This window comes from Oryctolagus cuniculus, chromosome 3 (genome assembly GCF_964237555.1).
Source record: "Oryctolagus cuniculus chromosome 3, mOryCun1.1, whole genome shotgun sequence".
In the NCBI taxonomy this organism is placed as follows: domain Eukaryota; kingdom Metazoa; phylum Chordata; class Mammalia; order Lagomorpha; family Leporidae; genus Oryctolagus; species Oryctolagus cuniculus.
In genome coordinates, this window is record NC_091434.1 from 67,877,044 (window position 1) to 67,896,198 (window position 19,155).

General features: G+C 46.2%; 1 protein-coding gene across 4 annotated transcripts in view; it reads right to left on the reverse strand.

The window, feature by feature from the left end:
• The window catches only part of MAP3K20 (mitogen-activated protein kinase kinase kinase 20), a 174,857-nt gene that overhangs the window by 9,163 nt on the left and 146,539 nt on the right, over nucleotides 1-19,155 (reverse strand). For 3 of the 4 annotated variants that reach the window (XM_008258756.4, XM_008258754.4, XM_051849412.2), the window contains 2 exons: nucleotides 4,302-4,418; nucleotides 2,061-2,135 (listed from right to left, as the gene is read on the reverse strand). In XM_008258756.4, the coding sequence (XP_008256978.1) occupies nucleotides 2,061-2,135; nucleotides 4,302-4,418 (192 nt within the window). The remainder of the gene's footprint in view (nucleotides 1-2,060; nucleotides 2,136-4,301; nucleotides 4,419-19,155) is intronic. The other variant, XM_017342939.3, reaches the window with a different exon arrangement.

Genomic DNA, 19,155 nt, shown 5'->3' on the forward strand with positions numbered 1-19,155 from the left:
TGCACCACTTCTGATCCAGCTCCTTGCTAATGTGCCTGGGAAAGAACAGAAGATGGCCCAAGTGCTTGGGCCCCTGCACCCACATGGGAGAACTGGAGGGGGTTCCCAGCTCTGGCCTGGCCCAGCCTCAGCTGTTGTGCCCATTTGCGGAGTGAACCAGTAGACAGAAGATCTGTCTCCCTCTAATTCTGACTTATAAATAAATCTTTAAAAATGGTTTTGAAACACCCTGAGAAACACAGCAAGTGCAATATCATCACGGAGCCTAAAAAGGAGGAGGAGGGAGAGGAAGGGGACAGGGAGAGAGAACAGAACGGGGTGTGGTGTGGCTGGAGGGTAGTCAAAGGCAGGCAGAGGTGGAACTGGCTCTTCCAAGTGTCCGGTTACTAACAGGAGGGCTTCTGGATTGTGAGGGCCGACTGGCGCGCTTCAGAACAGTCCAGAATCTAGGTTCCTCAAGGCCCCCTGCAAACCCTCCATCTTTTGCTCGGGTTTTGTGCCCTGCAAGCAACACTTTGACAATTACTACTAATTCTCCGGGGCCTCACCCTGCGACCCTGTGTGCTGGGCAGGCGGGGATCAACCAACATAGTGACTCCCGGGCTGGCCAGGGTTGGATTCTAATGTGGAAAGGTCAAACCCTGGCAGCTCAGGACACCAGCACAATGCAGTAAAGTCCAACTGAAGATGCTGCGGTACAGAGCCGGAGCCCACGTGAAGATCCTGGCAGGCGTCTAACCTGCAGGAAAACGTGTGTTTCCCTCATTCATTCTCTGATCCATTCAAGAAGCATTTATTAAGGATTTACCATTCCGCCACTTACTACAGCCCCTGGGAAGCTAACAGGAGACACAGAGAAGAGTAGCCAGTGTTGCCAAAGTCTGAAAATGTGGGTGTGGCTCCAGCCCGCTCACACACTTTCCCAGTCTGGGTTCCCTATCTGTAAGAGGAAATACTGTCTATCTTCCAGCATTCACACTGAGTGGCTGAGATGAAACAGGCGGAAGCACCTCTTACAGAATCCAGCCCATGGCAAACCCTTAATACAGATTTCTTAATGAATGAATGAAATGCGTGTCTTCCCGAGGCTACTGCACACTAGTGTCTAGGTACTCTAAGCACCCCTCCACCCTGTTCCCCACGGATTTCTCTGCCTTGCAAGGTATAGTTACCACCCGTCAGGGAGATTTGGTTGAATTCTTAAAAGTGATTAGTACTAAGTGCACTTGTTGAGCAAAACTACTTAAATTTACTTACAAAGAGATCTTTTCTAACAGCTAATGTGTTTTTCAGAGGTTATGGTAAAAAATACATAGCATGAAATTTACCATCTTAACACATTTTTACAATGTATTTAATGTACTTGAAAGAGAATAAGAGATCCTCCATTTGTGGGTTCACTCCCCCAATACCCATAATAGGCAGGGCTGGGCCAGGCAGGCTGAGGCCAGGAGGTAGAAACTCAGTCATATAAAAATACATAGAATCTGCCCATCTATTTTTTATAATAAACCCCCTCCCTTGTGGCCGTGGGGACATGGACAGCAACCAGTGAAGGACCCTGAGCCACTCAGAAGTCTTTATTGTAACTGAAAACACCTGCTGATTCTCCAAAATTGTCTTTCAGGTTCCCCAGCCCACTCCAGGGAGAGATGCGACCCCCGGGTATCCTGGACTGCTGCAGACCCTACCGCAGGAACGAGGTCTGTGCAGATGGGTCAGGGGGGACCTGAAGGTCACTTCTGGCTTCATTTTAATGCACAGATCTGCAGCCCAGGAGGAGTGCAAGCCTCATTACCATAACACACCACCTCTGTTGGAGCGTGCTTCTGAAACGGATACCGCCCCTACACGCGATGACAAGGAGGTCCTCTCCTCCATATTCACCTCCCTACACTAAAAGGCCTTGCCTTGCCAGTATATTTCTAGAGAGATTATATTGATCTTCGTGTACACGCTGGTGAGTTTCACCTCCAGCAAAGTCCACTAAGACATAAGCTCATCTAAGTCCCTGCTTATCACCGGATGGGAAAGCCCGATCCTTCCTCCCTGGAGCTTACCTCATAGGTGACGCTGCACTCCACAGTCTGATTCGCTGCTATTCCCACAATCCACTTCTCCATTACAAATGGAGGCTGAAAGACACAAGGCGGGGTGGGGTGACACAGCCTGCTCTGCTGCACCACATGCTTCTCTGAGCCCCGCCGTGCAGCCGGGGACAGGGGATCCGATTACCATGAAGGTCACGTCGGTCACGCATGAAGACTCACAACATACAAATGTTTTCTCTTTCCTAAGACCTCTTCCCAGGATCTCCTCTATCGCTCGGCCTTACCACCAACGCATGCAGGATGCTGCTTCACAAGTGAGAGGAAGCCACAACAACACAAGAAGCTGCTTGGTGGCTTCAACAAACACTTTGCTTTTCACTGTATCCGCGGCACGGCGCGGCGCGGCACGCAGGTACAAATGCCGGCGGTGGCAGTGCGCTCCCACTGTTGTAGAACAAAGGACTGGAGAGGAAGCCCATGCCTTGGACTCGCAGTCAAGCCTCTAGTCCTACAGGTGAGCTGCACTCTCCTCCCATCGCCCTTAACCCATCCCCAGGGTTAGGGCAGCAAAGGAATGACTGCCTGTGAGCTGAGTATGGAGAAAATGAGAGAGAGATTGGTTCCACAGATTTTGAACCATCTGCTCCAATCCTCTTTTTCCAATAAACCATGTTAATGTTGCTGTATGATTTTGCAAACATGGCTTTATAGCAGAAACCTGAATTCGGGCTAATAAGTCCATCTTTTTTTTTTTTTTTTTTTTTTTTTTTTTTAGGCCAAGAGCAACTTCCTCTGTTAGTAGGCGATGACTTGGATTTTACTCCTAAATTGCATGGAAGCAATGAACCATTTCTGCAACCAGGGACGGCACAAGTAGGGAAAGAAAAGAACATAGCTCTCCGGCCGTCAAGATATTAAAACATAGTTTGTCCCGACAAAATAAGGAAAAGTCAAAACCCAATCACAGGGGCTGGCGCTGTGGCATAGAAGGCTAAGCCTCCGCCTGCAGTGCCAGCATCCCATATGGACTCCAGTTTGAGTCCTGGTTGCTCCACTTCCCTTCCAGCTCCCTACTAATGTGCCTTGGAAAGCAGCAGCAGATGGCCCAAGTATTTGGGCCCCTATACCCAAGTGAGAGAATAGGAAGAAGCTCATGGCTTTGGCCTAGCCTGGCCCAGCCCTGGCTGTTTCGGCCATGTGTGGAGTGAACCAGCAGAGGGAAGCTTGCTCTCTCCTTCTCTTTATCTCTGCCTTTCAAACAAACAAATCAATCAATCAGTCATAACCTTCAGAGATAAATAAGGCCACTGAAATAACTCCTCGTTGCACAGGGGAACCCAACAGTGAATCCCAATCAATCTACTTGATGAATCCACCTGTAAATTAAAAGGACTGGGGTGTTTTGCAATCTCATGTCTCTAAAGGGAACATATTTACAAGTCTAATGCCATGGATTTGAAGAACCATTTCACTCCCCTATTTGTGTTTGTACTCTGGTTCTCCTTTGCTCGCAAGCCCTGTTTCCTCACTGAAACTAAACAGTGTCCTGGAGTTCAGGTTAGAGGGGCGATCTCATTGGCAGGGCCTTCACCTGCGGCTGTGGACTTCCTACAATCAAGGTCTGGGGTGCAGTTTTTCCGGTTTGAGGCAGAACTGACTTCTATTTTTTCCACTTTGAGGAGCAGTGTAGGCATGTCTGTAAATCTTTCTTCAGTGTTCTCAACAGCGCGCGTCTACAGTTGACCCTAGAGTTAGTAACGCGCTCTCCGGCCACTCCAGGAACTCCTCGGTATGAACTCCAGGAAGCCATCAAGACTTCAACATACGCCTCATATGTTGTTCATATGTTGTTTCAGTCCTTCAAGAAGTGAGCTCAACCAAGGTAACCTTCCTCCTCCCAAGTTCTCCAAAGTTGAAAACAACCCCAGATTGGAAGTAAACATTCTGAGCTTTTTCTTTCCTTTAATAAATGACAGAGTAAGCATAAAGAAACATGGGAGACAATTTTAAGAAAAACTAAACGATATCTTTTTTTGCAGCGCTTTTTCATTCCCACAGCATAAGTGAAATTTTAACAAAAAACTATTATGATTTCAATCTGCTAAATAAAATGTGCCTTTCAACAGTCAGCTTGAGGCTGAGCTGATGCGAGCCTGGACAAGCACAAAAGCACACTGCTGGGGTATTTGAATGTCTTTGTTTGATATCTGTGAATTCAAAAAAACCTTTAAGCCGTAAATAGAACCCTACCTTTGTCATCTTTAAAATCTCTGCATCAGGTAGGTTAGTGTTGAATGTCACATCTTTTATGTAGGTTATTGCAATTTCATCCCCATCCATCTCCATATACATTTTCCACTTACAATCCTGGAATTAAAAGCAAAATTATCGAATTTGAGAAAGTAAAACACATTTTTTTACTCTCAATGTTTTATAACACATGAAAGTATTTTAAATGAAGTATTATGGGAGTGTGTCGTCCCTCCCCCCCCCCCTTTTCAATAAAAGGACAAGGAATTTGATCTCTTTGTATATCTAAAGAACCCTAGGTAGGGCAGCCTTGAGACAAAATTGATTAGTCTAGTGCTCTATTATAGGAGTTGCAAACTCACAATCCTAAAGGGATAATAAAAACGAGGAAAGCCAGACAGTTTCATTGCTGAGTCTTAAGTTGTAACCTTCCAAGAAAGACTAATTTACATATGCAACATCACAGAAATATTTTCTCTTGCCACAAAAAATATGTGGTACTGACATCTCCAAGTCCCTTCAAAATGCATCAAAAAAGAAGGCCTGCTGGACGGCTAGAGGGACAGGTGGATGGGCAGACATATCACAGGCAAGTGCAGTAAATATCAGTGGTAAGACCAAGGGTGGGTATGCAAGGGTTCACTGTAACCGTCTTTCCACGTTTTGGGAAACAGCTGGCCCTCTTGATCCCCTGTGAGTTTCCCTGTATTGATAATGACTCAGGTGCAAGAAACAGCCCAGTTCTTTCACAACAGGCGGTCCAACAGCACTGCAGGCGGAATGATGTGTGGTAATTGACAATAGGCAGTAATGGAGCAGGTTCGACTCCAGGACACTAAAGAGCAGTTGTCCTAAAGGCACACCCACTACTCAGCTTCTGCAGGTGATTCCCACAAAGGGCTGTGAGCCAGCTCTGCTACCTGCTGTGATGTCTTGTGGAAAGCTAGACATGTGGAATCGTATATAAATCCTCTTGAGTTTTAGATGTGGGTATGCTAATTGGACTTGTAATAGAATTGCCATATTATGAAAAAGTACATCATTGGCCAAGAGAAAGCAAATGGAAACCACAATGTGGCCCCACTGCATACCCCCCAGAAAGGCTGCCACTGATATCATCAAATGCGGCCTCGGATTTGGAGCTACTGGAACTCTCACACACTGTTGGCGGGAGTGTAGTTACATTGGAAAAGAGTTTGGTAATTTATTAAAAAACTAAACAAGTACCAATTTCTATGATTCAGAAATTTTACTGCTCCGTATTTACCCAACAGAAATGAAACAACAGTTGCTTTACAAATAGAGTTATCTGGAACCAAGCCAAATGTCCCTCAGAAGGAAACTGGATAAACCGTACTTAGCAATGTAAAGGAACAAATTACTGACATGTGTTAACATGGATAAACCTCAAACAGGACAGTGAGCAAAATGAGTATTACACACAAAAAAACATGTTAACAATTCTGTTCATAAAATGTTCTAGAACAGACAAAACTAACGTATGGCAGAAACAATTCAGAAGAGCGGTTGCTTCTGGGATGTAGATTGGGATGCAGGAGGTTGGGGGCAGAGGGGAGCCTGGCATTTCAGGAAAGCTTCTAGATGAATCTCAGGACCAGGCAGGACCTGCATCTGCAGGGAGCGACTCTTGCTGCCAGCTACCTTCACAAGGTGGAGGGCCAATGAGTGAAGGACAAGGTCTATTCAATAAAATTCAAGGGTTCTAAGAGATGAAGGGTAATGAACCAGGCGCCTGACGTGCTGGAACTAGAACGTGATCCTGCAAGAGGAGAGCTGGCATGTTTCCTGGAGCAAGCTCAGGCATCATCTGAGGCTGTCCAAAACCTGCTGGCCTCTGCAGGAGGTTGTGGCGGGGTAGGGGAGCCTGGCATTTCAGGAAAGCTTCTAGATGAATCTCAGGACCCGGCAGGACCTTCACAAGGTGGAAAGCCAATGAGTAAAGGACAAGGTCTATTCAATAAAACTCAAACCTCGCTCTTGGCTAACCTAAGTCCAACCAGTCCTCAGAAGAGACAAACCTCTGAGTATTTCTTTGATTTGGAGCCACTGCTTCCTGGGCAACCTGGACCCCAGATGACTTGGCGGGACCATGGCTGCTTGGTGTCATGATGGCTCCTCTCTGAAACAGCAGGGGTCTGCTAAGGCAGTGATTGAGCAAAAAGCCTTAGAAGAGGGGCTTACTCTTACTTAGCAAGCTCATCAGGTTCCTTAACGGCCAAGCTTGGGAATTAAGTTAATCATAAACACAGTCAAAAAGACGCTCGCGGTGCACGTCCATGCCCCACCCCTCACTCATCTTGGAGCCCGAGTGCTCCTCTGTGACCTCCGCCTCCAGATCAGACCCTTTCCACCCCCGGCGCTGCCACAGGGGCTCCGTAGCTCACGCTTGGGGAGCGCCTACCACGCGTACTTCCACAGCGCTGTTGCGTTCGATAATCATGATACCCTGGCAAGTCAAATGTATTTCCCCTTTAGACGGCCGAGAAGAATGAGGCTCCCATGGATGAGGTTACTTTCCCACGGTTTCACAGACAATAAATGGTGAAGGGTGGAGGACAGCACCAGGCTGTCTGACTCCAGAGTGTGGGGACGGGCTCACTGGACAGTCGGCTGAGCCCCATAAGTGGACAGCCATTGACAGCAAGCAAGAGGGAGCAGGACTAGAGAGTTTGCTAATGTAACCAAAGAGTTAAGGGGCCACGGGTCCTCCAGGCAGGGGGTGCACTCCAAGACAGAGAAACGCTGGTCCCAGAATAGGGTTACAAACCTTTCATTTACAACTCTTATCTGAAAAGACACCCTTTTAACTGAACCATAAAAGGCAGCTCCCGAAGTAATAAAAGTATAGTCAAGGAAGTGTAAGACAACAGGGGCACTGATTGTTACAGAGCTGGGTCAGAAAGAGAGCAGGTAGTGTCCCTGGAGTCATTCATTTCATCTACCAACACCCCGATAGAACGCCCAGGTATCTTCAGGACGTATACAAGGTCATTGTTGCCTAGTTGGGAAAATTAATCCATAAATACGGTAATGAAATTCTTCCATTCTGCTCCATTTTAAATCAACCCAAGGTACTCTTGGCATTTTTGCCAGTAGTGAGTGAGTTGCTAGTTGTCAGTGAGGCTTGTCTGTAAGCACCAGGATCTAAACAATGGCCACTGAGTTCCCCAGGACACAACTGCAGATGTTGAGACTACGTAAGAGATCCTGGAATGGTTGTCATAAGAACATGAATTATCGGTAGAACCACTAGAAGTTATACATACTTAGAAGCCCAATACAGGGTTATACTTGCACAATTGCTACCTCTTCAGCATCTTGGTAGTGATGGGGACGAGGCAGTGGGGCTGTGGGCTTCCGTGTAAACACCACTCACTTTTACCAGAGTGAGCTATTGAATTTGCCTTGCTGGAAGAGAAACGCGGATACTGATTTTGGAATTGTAAATATTCAACAGTCGCTTTGGATGTGTTTAGCGAGTCTCCACCCTGACAGACACAAAATCAAAAGCAGGCAGCTCTGTATTCTGCAAGCTCTTAGGCGGCTTCAGGGGACACCTTTCCCAATGCCACCCCTCCCCTGGGATCTGAAATGTCCCCGACATTCACTCCATGAGTTTAGGGTATTAATGATTTCCTAAGAACATGGAAACAATATGGAGAGAGGTTGCACCATGAAGCTGTTAGAGGGACAACGTTGAGGGCGCAAAGGGGAGATCTCCAGGCTCCAGATTTGTCACTTTTCCCCCTTAACTGAAGCCAACCTATGTAACCTTTGCGAACTTCCGTGTTCTCCCTGCCTAAGAGGGAAGCCGTGCTGGGTGAAGATGAGTGACAGCATGCAAATGCAACGTGGAGCATTGTGCCAGAACCAAATTAGGAGCTCAGAAGGGAGTAACCACAGCTGCCCCCGTATCCACAGGTCCTTGTTTCCAGGACCTCCTGCAGATACCGAATTCTGCAGATGCGCAAGTCCCTGGTATAAAATGGGGTAGTCTTTTCATACAGCCTGTGTGCATCTTTCCATGTACTTTAAATCATCTTTAGATTATGCATAATACTGGATATCACAGAAAGGCTATATACCTCGTGGTTGCACTGCACTGCTTGGTCAGTAATGACAAGAACAAAGGTCTGGGCCTGCTCACTACAGATGCATTTAGTTGAAGCAGTGGATATGAAACCTGTGGATAGAGAGAGCCAACTGTTATCAGCATGGTCACCAACACAGCCCCAGATGGTGCAGTAATCAGCTGGCTGGTCCTGCAGCAGTGACAGAGTGCTGGGACTGAGGGCAAGGGAGCGTGATGAGCAGGAAGGTGCAAGGTGCAATCTGGACCCGGGCTCCTGCAAGAGCAGCCAGGCAGGGTTAGAGCATCTCACTCGGGCAGGACCCTGGGGACACTGAGTAACTCAGGCACCAAGGAATTATCAGTGCTGAAAGAAGACGATGCAGCCAAGTGGGAACGTAACGACCACACAGCTAGGAGGAGAAACACAGGTGTATCTCCTTCATCTATGGCTCATATACCACCAAGTCTGCCCTCTGCTACCCCAGAGCCCGATGTGGCCTTCCTAACGGGGACCGTCAGATGTCTGCGGTACCGTGGCTATTAAATGTGACTGACAGCCAGTGAGCCTCATCACGGGCCAGGAAACTGGAGCACGGCGGGATGAAGTCATGTGACCCTGGGCACAGATTTCGGTGCTATGAAGAACAGATGTCTCCCTAGTCTTTTCTGAATCCTAAACTTTTCCTTGTTGGAGGTTAACGAAAGTCAGTCTGTAACTACCATACTCTGAAGGCTCATCTTCCAAAGCCAACACAAGAGGCAAAAATGCAAACCATCTACACTCCCCTGATGGACTCCTCTGGAGGGTACCAAAGACAGGAAGGAAGTAATCTCTCTACAAGCCAATACAGCCAATCTCCCCTCCCTTGTAGAACACGGTCATTGCTAAGGGTGGCTACGGTGTCCCGGGACTCTCCTCCCGCCCTCCGTGAGCCTACTCACTGGCTCTGTGGCAGGTGTGACTCCACCTTGCCAACCAGTCCTGTCTCATTGCAGGGGCAGAAGCAGGAAGGCAAGTCTCAGCTCCCAGGGAGTGCTATTTCATAACGAGGTTCCCGCCCAGGAGGATTTTCCCACATCCCAGTGTTATCTTGGTGCATCTTTCCGGGGAGTGCTAACTGACTGAACAGGGAAAAGGCAATGGCTCAGGAGCAGAGCTGGCGCTGGGAAACGCTTTTGCTAGGGCTTTGAGTAGCAGAAAGCAGTTACCTGGCACTTTCCTCTAGCTAGGAAATCCGCTTCTCCATGCAAGTCTACAAGAAGCAAACGGAACTTGTGCTTTTGGAACTGATGAATAATGTGGCGTTTCTGGTGGGTGCTGAGGAACTGTCTGTCTGGGCAGCTGCTGAAATACCTAAAGAGCTTTAGGAGCAAGTATGCGGCTCCTGGGCGATGAGAAAGCATTCCATTAGCATTGCTTCAGGACTGCGGAGGATGTAAAAACATTTCCTGCATTAAGATTACCGGCCAAGTCAAACAGAAACTCTGACACTGCGAAGAAAAAAAAATCCTAAACAACACTTGGAGAATGCTAAACGAATATCTCTTTGTGAAAAATCACTAATATGTGCTTTGCAAGCCATTTAAAATTCTTTGGGGTTCCAAGCTAGTACAAGCGATGTCAAACACAGGCATGCCTTCCATTCCCGGGAAAAAGGAAGGAAGGAAGGAGAGAGGGAGGGGGAGAGAGGGAGGGAAGAAGGGAGGAAGGGAAAGGAGGGAGGGAGGAAAAATAATCAAGATACAGGTAAATATTCCAAACAGAAAAAAAGGTAAAAGGTAACACAAAAAAATTGAACTTGAAAGTTCTTGGCAATTCAGAGACCAGAGCTCTCTCAAATTTCTCCTACCAAAATGTAATAGGAAATGACACTATAGAGAAATCTTTAAGAAATCTAAGGCCAAGGACATTCTAGAAGAAAACAAACCCCCCAAATTAGGCATTTAGGCTTTTCCAGATCACCTTTGCCCGAAGGTTACAATTATTAAACAAATGTAGTGCTTTTCTTATTGAAATTCATCTATAATAAAATGTACAGGTTTTTGAGCACAGGGTTCAGTGAGTTCTGACGAATGGGCGCCCCTATGTAACCACAAAAAGCAGCAGCAAGGTATTTCCTGTAACCCAGAGGGCGCCCTCTGCAACAGGGGTACTCTCTGCTCTGTTTCTGTCACTGCGCATCCAATCTCACTATTCTAGAACGCCGCACACCTGGGATTCCACAGTAGTTTTCTGTGTCTGGCCTGATGTCTTTGAGGTTTATCTATGTTCTTTATTCTTTCCAGCCTTTCTCTGTTGTGGACAGCACTGCTCCCATTTCACAGATGAGAAGACTGTGGCTCAGAAAATGGAGACTTGTGGTCAGGTCAGTCAGCTTCACAGGACTGGACTTCCAGTGCTGGGCATGCCAATTCTGATCTTAAGAGACACCGGTGTCCAAAATCCCTGCCCTATGTCCCGTGCCTACTAGAGACAGAAAGAAGGCAGAATCTCCCACAAATGCACACACTTCCAGCAAAAAGGCCTAGGTGGAGGAAACATTTTAAAATATAAAATAGAGAAGTTGGAATAAACTTTTTAAGATTCAAGAAGGGGGGTGGGGGGAAAGGGCCTGGTGTCCTAGCAGGCAACAGACTACAGCAACATGTAAGAAGTGATGTGAGATGAAATGAAGACATGATAAAAACATTGGTCATGCTGGTATTAAAAGTAGTAAGATGTTGACGGCTCGCGCCTCCCAAGGCCCCCTTCCACGTTCACCATTATCTAGCCCAGCTGCGGGAACCTGCTGTTTTAAAGGCAGGAGAGTGGAGCAGCCCGTGACAGCACCTGGGTTATTTATCATTAAGTATAACCCCGCTACACTATATTTTATTATGCTGCCTTTAAAAGGGAGATAATACAAGTGTGGTTAATTTGCTTCTCTTCTTTATCTGTACAGTGTCATGACCCTCCATGGCTCTGTCCCACGAGATTGGTTTTTCAACCAAAAAGAAATCCACAAGAAACTGTCCCTAAAAATTCCATTAATAACCTCTTTCAGCGCGTATAGGTTGCAGGGTCTGGAACTAAGAATGTTTTAATCTCTTCAGCAAAACAATGTCTCATAATGATGTACAGGACTATTGCTGTACTGATGAAGAATCATACATAATTCAGCACCTTTCACTTGGCACCGCTGCGATATCCTCATTAGCTGTGGCTCACAGAGTCTGTCAGATGGTGTCCATGCGAACGCAGGCATTATATTGTCTTTGAGATGTGCAGCTGCTTCCATGACACTGCCAGTATATAAAAACATGACGCCAGTTTGTTTTATTTAGTGCTAAACCTTCCAGTTTGTAAAAACAAGGCTGACACAGAGCCTGACATGAGGCAGTGAAAATAATTAGCTCTCATTTTCTCAGCCTCCTATTTCCTTCTGCCTGCTGTTTCTCTTTCCACTAAACCACCACATGTCAGTCGAAATGGGAGGCAATTAGTGGGCTCATTTCAGTCCCCACAACTGTGCTGAAAAGAAAGTATTTATGATGGCACAATGAACAGCTGAAAGATTAAATAACATTTGCCTTTTGAAAAGAAAATGACTTCTAGCTAAATGGGCAATTTTTGATTATTCTCAAACAAGCTTAGAGTAGTTGGTTTTTAAAATACAAGAAAGGAAAATGAGTCATTTTTAGGTGAAAGAATCAAATAAAACTTGACACAGTAATGCAAATAACTGATGTTTTATTGCAAAATATGTAAATGCGTTATACCCTTAACAATGGCTTGTGTCTAAGGTCAGGGCAGATGGGTCCAAGTAGACACCAGTGGAGATAAGGTTGCTGGATTGCCTTTTGGGGGGTTGCTATTTGAGTTATGTCTGCAAAAGGGACTGGGTGATGATGTTAAGAGAAAGTGAAACAAACCAAGTGTGACACACTTCCATAGGACACATTGCACACTTGACTCTGCAATGGGTCGGTTGTTGGCTGGCACGTTAGGAGAAGGTTTTTGTTTTTTTTTTTTTTGTGTATGTGAAATCAAAAGGTACTAGGTATTCATCCTAGAAAAAACAGGTCAGTCTTGCCATTGATTTCTGAACAATGAAGAATTTATTCTATCTCAGACTGGACTTCTTAATTAATACAGACGGTAGTCTGACTTACCTAAATACTGATTACGGTATTTAGAAATACTTAAAAAATAAAAAAATTAAGTATTGGGAAATTTGCCACAAATTAACTTTTACCCAGAACTCTCAAAATACAAAAATAGCTGTTTACTTGCTCTGTTCATCTCCTCCCACTCCCATGACTCGAGGGCTAACTCCAAGCAATACAGTGCTTGGAAAAAACACTGAGCTAGTTAGTAGGCATTGTTTACCAGTTGAGCTGTTCTCAGTCCAAACGCTACAGTCCAGGGTTGATATGGTTCTCTGACATTTTAGAATTTCCAAAAGAGCGCTTTGAATTTTGCTTCAAATTATCCTTCCCTCTTATAGTTGACTGTTTTCAAGATGCAATTCTTAGTCCAGAAAACATGAGTCCCTGTGAGTGTGCGGTCTCCTCTAGTGGCGAGATCCCTAGAGGCTTCTGGAAGCTTGCTTCTGAAGAGAGATCTCTGTTAGCGTCAACCACTGTGCCCTCCACCATAACTGGGATAGTTTCCACATTTTTTAATGACAGTCACAAAGTGAAATTTTATTCATCTGGTTCCCTAAGTCTCCTCTTTTTCCTTTTACGATATTGGATCCAGTTTTTTTTTTTTTTTTTTTTTTTAAATTCATACAATCTGGTCATCATGAGACAAAATATGACTAAATGAGCCAAGGGTGACTCAAGATGACTTAAGCCAATAACAGATTCATTAGGAGTCTGGAGCTCTCCTTAAGCTAACTGCACTTATTACGACAATGGGTAACCAGCCATGTTGTGTTTGTAATTTATTCCGGCTTAGGTTTTATCATGTTTCGTATACTGCTATTCTGAAAGGAATTCACAAGCCTGATTAAGAAGTCTGAGAGTGACCAGGAGTCAGCTCTCACAAGCTGATTGTTCACGGCTCACTCCAACTTCAAGGTCGGTGACGTTGGCCATGGTGGAATGTTTACAACAAAGGAATCTGCAAAGGCTACAAATCAGGGCTGTCTTCCCTAGGTCTTAGACGCTTCCTGCTACAGTAGCAGGTGGCCATCAGCACTACAGATGGAGTGCCCGGCTCAGTGCTGCTCTCGTGCTGGAGGTGGCTGTCCAGCCCATAGGACAGAGGGCATCTGCACATGGCAATTAGAAATCAGCAGCGAGGTATGCAGTTCTACAGTTCTGAACTGCCACTGCTTCTTTGCTGACGATTAACACTTGTTTTATTTCCTAAAAGCCACTTCACTGAGGTATGATTGATATACATAAAGCTGTGCATATTTACTGTATACAACTTCATGAGTTTGGAGAGAAGTGCACACCTGTGAGACCATCACCATGATCTACGCCATCAACCTATCTATCACCTCTACAAGTTTCCCCCTGCTCTGATTTTTACTGTTAGTATAACAACATATAACCTAAGAGCTACCCTCCTGGAAAATTTTAAAAAGAGGTTTATTTTGATCTGCTTGAAAGGTAGAGTGAAAAAGACAGAAAGGAAAAGACAGGGAGAGAAATCTTTCATCCACTGGTCATTCCCCAAATGCCTGCAACACAGCCAGGGCTGGGCCAGGCCAAAGCCAGGAGCCAAGAACTCAATCCAGGCCTCTCATGTTGGTGGCAGGGACCCAAGTACTTGGGTCATCTGCTGCCTCCCAGGACGCATTAGCAGGAAACTGGATAGGAAATGGAGCAGCTGGGACTTGAACTGGCACTCTGATATGGGATGTACTCATCTTAAGCAGTGGTTAAACGTGCTACACCACAGCGTCTGCCCCTCTTAGCAAAACTTAAGTATACAACATAGTATTATATCTATAGGCATCATGCTCACTACACAGATCTCTAGGACTTATTCATCTTGTATAATTGACACTCTCCACCCTTTGACGAAGGCCCCCCTGCTACCTCCTCCTTGGAATTTGTATTTCTTATAGAACTCTACCACTGCAAGCTTATATACTTGGGCACACAAATATACGTGTGTGTATGTACATTCCTCTCCCCCCAACCCAATGGTTGATCATGAGAAATAAGCTTCCCTACATCAAAATTTTAACAAATGTATAATATATCAAAGTAAAGCAAAGCTCTGCTTTCAGCCGTTGTAAAATTTATAAAAGGTGTTGGCTTTATACTTCCTTACAAAATCCTTTTCTTTGTGCCCTGTTATTTTATTCATGTTTATCTATCCATTTATAAAAATTACACAAAAGGGGGAAAAAAGCGCTATTTGACAGTTTTTGATATTTATAGTACTCCAGGAAAGGACCTGGAGATCCAATTAAATTTATTAAATGCAACATTTTATAAGCAATCTAATAAAGACCTGAAAGCACAATGCAAGTGGGAGGCATTTATAAAAGCAGCATTTCTAACCTATAGAGGAAACCACTGGAGAGGCAGAGCTGCTGCCTGAACTTCTTCCTGCGGGGGGTGGGAGAAGCAGCCAGGTGCTGACAACGGGAGGCTGGAAGGAGCCCCCAGTGATAACTGTCCACCTGGAGGGCCTCGGCCAGTCCTCCTTAAGCCTCTTCAAAGTCTTCGTTGCATTCCCCTGTTTGATTCTCTTGCCCCTTCAAAACACCTCCCAACAGGAAATCAGAAGTGATGGTCAAGTCCGGAAGCCTGAACCCTACTGGAATGTCCACAGTAGCCAGAGAGTTGGGAGAGACAGGCTGCTTCCTCCCAACTCCTCCTGGGGAATCAGCGTAGAGCCCCAGGATCCCAGCTGCCACAGGCCGCCTCTGCCCCACTGGGGAAGACAAGGGACAAGTTACGACTGCTCAGTGCTCACAAGGCTGAGGACACCCCAAGGCGTTCCTCACTTTGCTTTTGAATTTTCATGACACAAAGCCTCAAAAGGCTCTTGGTGAGAAAACTGCTGGGTGGTTGGATAGTTTATCCCTTGGCAATTTGAGAATCAATATTCCCGAGTGGTGCACTGATAAGAGATACAATAATCAACTCTATGCAGCTGAATATTTCAATAAAACCAGTGGCTTCCATCCCGGGGGTGCACCGAGCTGTCGGAGGCTCTGGAAGTGGCTTTCCTTTGGTGCCAAGTCAAAGGCCTGCAATAACAAAACCCAGGTACTTTCTGTGCAAAACAAAAATAATGGTGCAAAAGAACAGTGCCTTTTTTTTTTTTTTTTTGACAGGCAGAGTGGACAGTGAGAGAGACAGAGAGAAAGGTCTTCCTTTTCTGTTGGTTCACCCTCCAATGGCTGCTGCGGCCAGCGCACTGCACTGATCCGAAGCCAGGAGCCAGGTGCTTCCTCCTGGTCTCCCATGCAGGTGCAGGGCCCAAGGACCTGGACCATCCTCCACTGCACTCCTGGGCCACAGCAGAGAGCTGGACTGGAAGAGGAGCAACCGGGACAGAATCCGGCACCCCGACTGGGACTAGAACCCAGGGTGCCAGTGCCACAGGTGGAAGATTAGCCTATGCATGCATGGTGCCGAGTGATATCCCTTTCCACAAGGAGGCGGCGGGATAGTGGTTAACTCCTTCGAGCTGCTCCTCTCAGGTGGGGGCTCTGGCTGGGAACTTCCCCTCCCTCCCTGCCTCTCAGTCTCCCCAGGGCAGGGCTATGCTGCCTGTCAGCTGCGTGTAACCACGGCACGAGAGAAATATTCACAAAGGACTGACACGGTGTCATCATTGGCCTTTCCTGCCTCACGCATGAGAAGCACTCCAAGACCCGATTTCTGCCAGTTTGGCTGCCGTAACTTCCAGGCTGCCTCAACAATGATTTTTCAATTAATAATTAACTGTACTCTTTAGAAACAGGTCAAGTACATGGGGAAAATCTCCTCTCACTTCGTAATTTGTATGGCTAAGGAAGCTGTCGGGCCAGTCCTGCCATTTTCCCAGTCAGGTTGTTCCTGAGCAGGACAAGTCACAGGACACGCTGTCTGTGGGAGCATTCTTACAGCAACCACGGGGCTGGAGCCTGGTCAGGGCCTGGCTCCGAGGAGGGCCGTGGAAGTGAACACCAAGTTCACAGGCATGGAGCCATAAGCGGCCCCGGGCACTCAAACATGGATGGATTCCCAGGGTTCTGCAAATCAACCTCATTTTGTGCTGTAATTCATCTGGTTGTAAAGTACAGCTGAGGGGAAAACTTAATCTGAATTCTTACAACAAAAGGTTGATAGGTTTTATTTACCATGGAAGCCTTTTACATTACATTGTATATTTATATGTGAGGTCATATTTTCATTGTTCTGAGTAGGCCTAAAGTTACTGAAATGACAGAGCAATTTTAAGGGGTGGACAGTTTGGTGGCCTTTCTCAAAGGCAAAGGGGGAATGGAGCCATCTTCTTTATGATAAAGTCACTGCCAGACATTATTTCAGTGGCTGCCACTTGTGAAAGAAAAGGTGAAATCAAGCAAATGTCTCTGAAATGCAAGCTCTTAAATTGAATTTCCGATGCCCATCTCTTCTAAGCCTTATACTAGTCATGGAGCTGGGGGTGACAGAAGGCCTTACTTTGTGAGGTTGGGTTTATGAGAACTCAGTCAATAGCGATTTTGAGGAAGAGTGAGTGAGTGTGCGTGTGTGTTCTACATTTAAGGGTCAAGGTAACAGGTGAGGAACTGGACTATTAATTCATAGCATATTTGTGAGAAAATATTTCATGAAGCTAGGGCACAGACAGGCAGAAATGCATAGTTCAAACTAGACAATAGTTTATTCGAGGATTATTTTAAGTAAGTTTATAGTTGGCTTGAATATCTTGGGCCAGGTATGAGAGCTCGCGTGTGTTTAAGACAAAGACAATAACAGTCATAATTTCTGGTCTCAGCTCTGTCCTTGCCTTACCTCACACTGGCCGGACACTTTCTCCTGCCCCCAGTCTGCAATGTCAACACTATGTATCACACACAATGTCAAGGGGATAAATGAGATGACATTTATAAAATACTGGAGTTCTTCAGGAACAACTATTCTCTAAGCATAAGTTTTAGACACTGTATTTAGGAAATTGCTTTGCAACTGCCCATGGCCTTCTTCTGGCTCCAATTCAGTGCTCATCCCTTCCAACTTTCCCCGGTGAGCCTCACCTATTCCAGTCACTGCGCACTGTTGGCCATTGCACCCACACAGCACAGAACCATCCATCCAGCTGCCACAGTGGAAGCCTCTGCACCATGCTGGCTCCTCCCTCTCACTCACTCCACGTCCAGCTAGACACACAGATGGTGTCACTGGTTCTGCCTCAGTGTGTCCTGAGACCTCCGGCACTAGCACAGGACCACCTCAGATCCTTGTCACTTTGCACCTTTTTGTCTGCACTGTCTACTCTCAGGTCTTTTTCACTCTTACCCAAGAAATTTGCAATTCTTCCTCCTCCATCTCTCAGAAGAGCCCTTGCAAAGACATAAATTTGATCCCATCTACTCTCTGCTGAAAACCCTTCACACTCCATAGCTTAGCATACAGCACAGTTTTACTGGTCACCAGCCCCTGTGGAACTCTGGTAACACCATTCCCTCTGCTCCAAGCCAAGTCTCCCCAGAAGGAGGGTGCTTGATTCGCGTTATGAGGTTCCAAGGGAATTGGCTCAAGGAGACCTTGCTGCATCTCTGGGCATTGAGCGGCCCAGCTTTTGCACACACTGCTCCTTTGGCACTCCACATCTCCCTTCCCAACCGTTCAAGTTCGGGTTTAAGCATGACTCTACCATGAACACTTCACGACCAGCCCCATGCCTTTTTGCATCTGCTGTAGCTCATCCAGCGCACCTCCATAGGGTGATACCCGTGGCCTTATAAAAACTCGTCATCCCTCACCCATCTTATCCGTTTCTCCCAGCTGTGGAGTCCGTGCAAGCCAGTACTATGCTTTTTGACTTTGTGTTCTGATCGTTTAGCATCAAGTGAGGCATACGTTAGGTCACCAGTAAATGTCTACTGAATGAGTGGGTGGAAATGATTTCTCTGGATGGGTGACCAAGCAGCAGAACAAGTTGTGGCGACTTTAGCCTTGTGAATAACCTATGACTCGAGTACTCTACACAACAAGATCAAAACTAGACCATAGACCATTGTATCTAGAGCCAAATATCATCCATACCTCCTGATGTAAACACACACACACACACACTCCAGTTTTTCCACCTTAACAAGTTGTTTGTTAACTGGAATCATTTTCTTGGCTGAGACTTCTCTTGATAAATCTCTTTCAAGGGAATTCTCTCCCTCTAACCACGGACAAGTCATGCAAAAGTTGAAACAGAGAGAGCTCAAATTAAATGCCACAGAATTGAGGGTACTAAAGAAGGCAGATTGAGATGTACACTTTGTTTATCATGGGATGGACTTGGGGGTGCCCACAACTGCAGAATCGGAGGCTTAGAGGGGCCTGAGCCACTGCTAGAAACTTCCTCTCCTGCTTCCTTTCTACAGCTGCTCTGAGAGCAAGGATGGACAGACAGGGATCCACGCCCAGACGGAGAGGAAACACACTCACACCTGAAACCGGGATTCACAGCAGCTTTCATTCAACCAAGTTTTGTGGCCCAAACCAGGGAGGTAACGATGTCCAGTGAGCTGAAGCATCACCACACCTGTAGTGGCGCGGGCAATACACTCCCTGCCTGAGCGTCTAGAAACAGCGCCTTCT